The 5,576-nt window shown below is 45.5% G+C and overlaps 1 protein-coding gene across 2 annotated transcripts; it reads left to right on the top strand.

Annotated features, from left to right (window-relative positions):
- The first annotated feature begins 484 nt into the window (after positions 1–484).
- Positions 485–3,412, top strand: LOC120733556 (heat shock 70 kDa protein 1). Of its 2 annotated transcripts, none has more exons than XM_040031847.1 (2): positions 485–609; positions 1,128–3,411. In XM_040031847.1, the coding sequence occupies exon 2, from the start codon at positions 1,151–1,153 to the stop codon at positions 3,071–3,073; it is 1,923 nt and encodes a 640-aa protein (XP_039887781.1). In that variant the 5' UTR covers positions 485–609; positions 1,128–1,150; the 3' UTR covers positions 3,074–3,411. The 2 variants fall into 2 exon arrangements, with proteins under 2 accessions (XP_039887781.1, XP_039887782.1); XM_040031848.1 differs by having other exon boundaries at positions 487–609; positions 1,131–3,412.
- The last annotated feature ends 2,164 nt before the right edge of the window (positions 3,413–5,576 follow it).

Below are 5,576 nucleotides of genomic sequence, written 5' to 3'. Positions count from 1 at the left end.
GATAGCAAGGAGCAGACGGCAGTTTCACTGCACCGAGAGAGCTTAGATGAATTATACTTCAGCGATTTTCTTCTTCTATCAAGCGAACTTTATCCCAAAATGTGTAATTTCAAAGGATTTATGTTAATTCTAGGTAATTCTAGTTAATTATCGCTGCGACGAAACGGATTTTAGTCGATGATGGTGATACTATGGTATTCAAAGGTGAATAATGGCGACATCGGTGCTGAAACCATGCTTTGTTTCATGTTTAGTGACTCTGAGTAACAGAATTTGGTCTTTCCCCTGCCCACATCCGCTGACTCATATTTGTTCTATCTATCATTTTTCCACGTTCTGACCTTCTTCTAGGAGATTCTCGGAGAAGCTGGCAGAAACTTCTCCCGGTGACGTCACCACGCAGAGCTCACCGCGGAGCACTCTGATTGGACGAGAGTCACGGGAAAGCTCGAGAACTCACGAGAAGTCAGCGAGGAACGTATAAAGTCACAGTGCCGGTGAGAGACCCTGACATCAGACCACCGACAGGAGCTGGACGAGACAAATGCTACAGAGGAGAAGAACAAGAGCTTCATTCATCTTCTAAACGATCTTCATCTGTCAGCGAGAGTGAGTTTCATTTATAGTTTATTTGAAATAATGTTCTGTTCAACGAAATTAGTTTCTTAAATATTAGGCTTAAGAAATGTAATGTTCAGTATTTGATTTAAAAATGTTTAAATAAAACCTTATTTAAAAATCTACTGATTTTTAAATAAGGTTTAGACATGAGGTGGATTTATATCTGTACCCAGCACCTAAAATCATGGCTGCCTTCTAGAAAATACAGTATTAATCGTGCAGAGTCATGAGACCATATTCAATAATAAATATATACTTAAATGACTCAGTTGGACTAGGGAAGACTGTACTGATTTATTTTTAAATGCAGCAATGTTTAATGCAAGATTTAAAAAATATTTAGTTATATTTAAAACTTAAAATCTCAACATTTGCACAAATTGTACAACTTTGTTATTTTAAGGACCTATAGTTTGACTTCATTTAGCGCTCCATAAACAGAAGTTGTTGTTGCCTCTGTCAGTATTTGTTAATGTTCCTCTCTGATGTTTTCGCCTCCTCTTTAGGAGACTAAGTCAAAGTAATCAAGATGTCTTCAGCTAAAGGCGTAGCGATCGGCATCGACCTGGGCACCACCTACTCCTGTGTGGGGGTTTTCCAGCACGGGAAAGTAGAAATCATCGCCAACGACCAGGGCAACAGGACCACCCCCAGCTATGTGGCCTTCACAGACACCGAGAGGCTCATCGGGGACGCAGCCAAGAACCAGGTGGCTCTGAACCCCAGCAACACTGTGTTTGATGCCAAGAGGCTGATTGGAAGAAAGTTTGATGAACCTGTGGTGCAGGCGGACATGAAGCACTGGCCCTTCAAGGTGATTTCAGATGGAGGGAAGCCCAAAATCGGAGTGGAGTACAAAGGGGAGGACAAGACCTTCTACCCCGAGGAGATCTCCTCCATGGTGCTGGTGAAGATGAAGGAGATCGCAGAGGCCTACCTGGGCCAAAAGGTGTCCAACGCTGTCATCACGGTCCCGGCATACTTCAACGACTCCCAGCGACAGGCCACTAAAGACGCGGGCGCCATCGCGGGCCTCAACGTCCTGAGGATCATCAACGAGCCCACGGCGGCCGCCATCGCCTACGGTCTGGACAAAGGCAAGTCAGGAGAGAGGAACGTCCTGATCTTTGACCTGGGTGGGGGCACCTTCGACGTGTCCATCCTGACCATCGAAGACGGTATCTTTGAGGTGAAGTCCACGGCCGGAGACACCCACCTGGGCGGAGAGGACTTTGACAACCGTATGGTGAACCACTTTGTGGAGGAGTTCAAGAGGAAGCACAAGAAGGACATCAGCCAGAACAAGAGAGCCTTGAGGAGGCTGCGCACAGCTTGTGAGAGGGCCAAGAGGACCCTGTCCTCCAGCTCCCAGGCCAGCATCGAAATCGACTCTCTGTTTGAGGGCGTCGACTTCTACACCTCCATCACCAGGGCTCGCTTTGAGGAGCTGTGCTCCGACCTGTTCAGGGGAACCTTGGAGCCGGTGGAGAAGTCCCTGAGGGACGCCAAACTGGACAAGGGACAGATCCACGATGTCGTCCTGGTGGGAGGCTCCACCCGAATCCCCAAAATCCAGAAGCTGCTGCAGGACTTCTTCAACGGCCGGGAGCTGAACAAGAGCATCAACCCGGACGAGGCCGTGGCTTACGGCGCCGCCGTCCAGGCTGCCATCCTCTCGGGCGACACCTCGGGCAACGTCCAGGACCTGCTGCTGCTGGACGTGGCGCCTCTGTCCCTGGGTATCGAGACGGCCGGAGGGGTCATGACGGCCCTGATCAAACGCAACACCACCATCCCCACCAAGCAGACCCAGACCTTCACCACCTACTCCGACAACCAGCCCGGCGTCCTGATCCAGGTCTACGAAGGAGAGAGAGCCATGACCAAGGACAACAACCTGCTGGGCAAGTTTGAGCTGACGGGGATCCCGCCCGCCCCGCGAGGCGTCCCACAGATTGAGGTCACCTTCGACGTTGACGCCAACGGCATTTTGAACGTGTCTGCAGTGGACAAGAGCACCGGCAAAGAGAACAAGATCACCATCACCAACGATAAGGGCCGACTGAGCAAAGAAGAGATCGAGAGGATGGTGCAGGATGCAGAGAAATACAAAGCCGAGGACGACCTTCAGAGGGACAAAATCGCCGCCAAGAACTCCCTGGAGTCCTACGCCTTCAACATGAAGAGCAGCGTGCAGGACGACAACCTGAAGGGCAAAATCAGCGAGGAGGACAAGAAGAAGGTGGTCGAGAAATGTGACGAGGCCATCGCCTGGCTGGAGAACAACCAGCTGGCTGATAAAGAGGAGTACCAACACAAGCAGAAAGAGCTGGAGAAAGTGTGCAACCCCATCATCAGCAAGCTGTATCAGGGAGGGATGCCCACTGGTGCTACCTGTGGAGAGCAGGCACGAGCCGGCTCCCAGGGTCCCACTATTGAGGAGGTGGACTAAAGAGGCCCTGAAGATGGACTCTGAGCTCACTGGGACTGTTGAACACTCACATCGGACTCTTTAGCTGTGGACCACAAAATAAACTTTTAACATATTTTAAGGAAAGAAAGTAGCTGTGTAAATTACAAATATCTGCTCGGTTTATCAAGACATCACATATTTGCAAAAGTGTGCCGACGTTTTCGGAGACATCTGTTACCCACCCGCTCGATAGCAAGCCGGGGGGTTCAATGGTCACTCCAGCCGGCAGCGGACTCCCGGCTTCATCGTTTTTAGACCCCTGCTCTTTCGCTACTCAGGTTAAACATGATATATTAGTCACTCAGATAACTTAAAAATGTAATTGTTTGCCTTTTTTGGGTGTTTTATTTGTTCTGGAGTAAATCGGTTTGCTTGAGATCAAAGTTATTAGATTATTAGATTAAATAAACTTTAATAATCCATCGGGTGGGTTCCTCCGGGATTTTCACACAGCTGAATAAACGTCAAACAGAAAACTGATTAAACAGAAGTGTGAGACGGTCGAGAATTTACGCCAGTGTCCTATTATATTTTAGATAGCAAGGAGCAGACGGCCGAGTTTATTAAACTCCACCGACACAGCGGTGACGCAAATCTGAAGGCTACACCGTCCCATTTCACAGCCTCGCACTTCCGGCCTTCTCAGTCTTTGAAGGACCCGGCCCACGTACACCGCGAAGGCCGGGTCCTCCGAAGGATGCAGCCGACGTTTTGGGACACAGCTTCTGACTTCAAACTATTGGCCTCATGTTAGTTTTTGTTATTTATAATGTGTAAATGAAAAGGTGAAGGAACCGCTATACTTGTGTTTATGAATTTTAATATTCTTGCAATGCTGGATTTTGCAATAAAAACAGTCATTAAATACATTTATGTTTTTCTTCGTTTAATCTACCATGTTGTCATACATATCACTGCATTTTGAAACATTTCTCCATCTGAATTTTGTCATCCAGTTAGACCAGAGATCATTAATACTGAATTTTTGTGCAAACTGTTTGAGGCCTTTAGGTAAAAAGAGGATCAGGAAACCATCTCTCGTACAAGGATAAATCAAGAACGCATGGCACCGCATATATGAAAACAGGCACTGCAGTACGCAGAAATACCTCTAGATGTCACTATTTAACACCTTTCAGTGCCTGAATGACACATTTTTTATCAGAACTGAGCAGCTTTACAGCATTCATGCACAACAATCAATACTGCCACCACCTCTCATTTTCTTTTCCCAGTAAAGACAAACTCACATAATTTTCTCATTAGCGTACGGTGAATTTGGTTTCTTTTAATTTTGAACAAATTGGAAAAAAAAGTGTATGCACAGGACTAACTGCCACAAGCTGAAGAAATAAGTACAGATCAATCAAGACATTTTATATTACTTACATAATTTAGCTGAATAAAGACATTGGTGACCCACAATGATAGTAAATGTCCTGTATTGAAAGTCGATGAGAAAATACTGAGTAACTGGAGGAAATTTACAACAGAGGACTGCAGCTTTATGTTACTATTTAATGCCTAATATTATGATTTTTACTTTTTAATGCATAAAAAAGTCTAATTAGGCACAACTGGAATGTTCCTTTTGCTGAACCAAGAGTCCGAAATGGCTGCAAATGGGTCAATCTTTAACATGTCTAAAATACGAAAGGTCAAAATATTTTCTGTATTGTAAGATCTGAACATGTTCAGCGCTGTCTGTCTGTTTATCAGTGCCACCATCTCCAGACCGAAGATCACTATCCTGTAACCTTCTCTTTCACTCTTGCTGCTCTCCTTCTGTTTCTCATCATGCCTGACAGTTGGCTCCACCCACTCCACCCGGGCTGCACTCTCTTCTTCACCTCTCTTGTGCACTGTCTGTTGTTGTGGATGGTTGACCCCAGGTATTTAAACCAATCTACTTTCGCCACCTTTGCACCTTGCATGTTTTTTTCCACCTGTCTACCTCTCATTCACACACCTGTGACACATGACACACAACACCTTTTGCTTCCACTGACTTTTATTTCTCTCCCTCCAGAGCATACCTCCACTTCTTAAAGCTCTCCTCTACCTACTCCCGACTGGCACTACAGATCTGAGTGTTATCTGCAAATATCATAGACTAGACCTCATCTATCAGGCTGTCCATCACTATGAAAAAATCAGCACACCACCTCACATATCATACATGTACACATATATATAATTTCCTGTACATTCATTATTATAATATTTTTACAGTATCTTATTAGCTTCAGGCGATTTCTACATAAATCCCTGCTGTAGTTCATGGTGTGAATAATCTTTAGTTTTTAAAGCTCTCCCTCTCCGGCTGAATTTATAAGTTCTGGATATTAACCGCAGTCTCGTAAAAATAATCATGAAATCAAGCCTTGGAGCGTTTGTACTAGATTATTAATATCATGTAGGTCGGTTTATTTATACCCTTTTATTTGTGAAGCGGGACCCTTGTCGGAAGTTGAAGACAGCA

The sequence above is a fragment of the Simochromis diagramma genome, unplaced genomic scaffold (assembly GCF_900408965.1).
Source record: "Simochromis diagramma unplaced genomic scaffold, fSimDia1.1 OVJJ01000228.1, whole genome shotgun sequence".
Taxonomy (NCBI): Eukaryota; Metazoa; Chordata; class Actinopteri; order Cichliformes; family Cichlidae; genus Simochromis; species Simochromis diagramma.
This window is presented reverse-complemented; position numbering and strand designations above follow the sequence as displayed.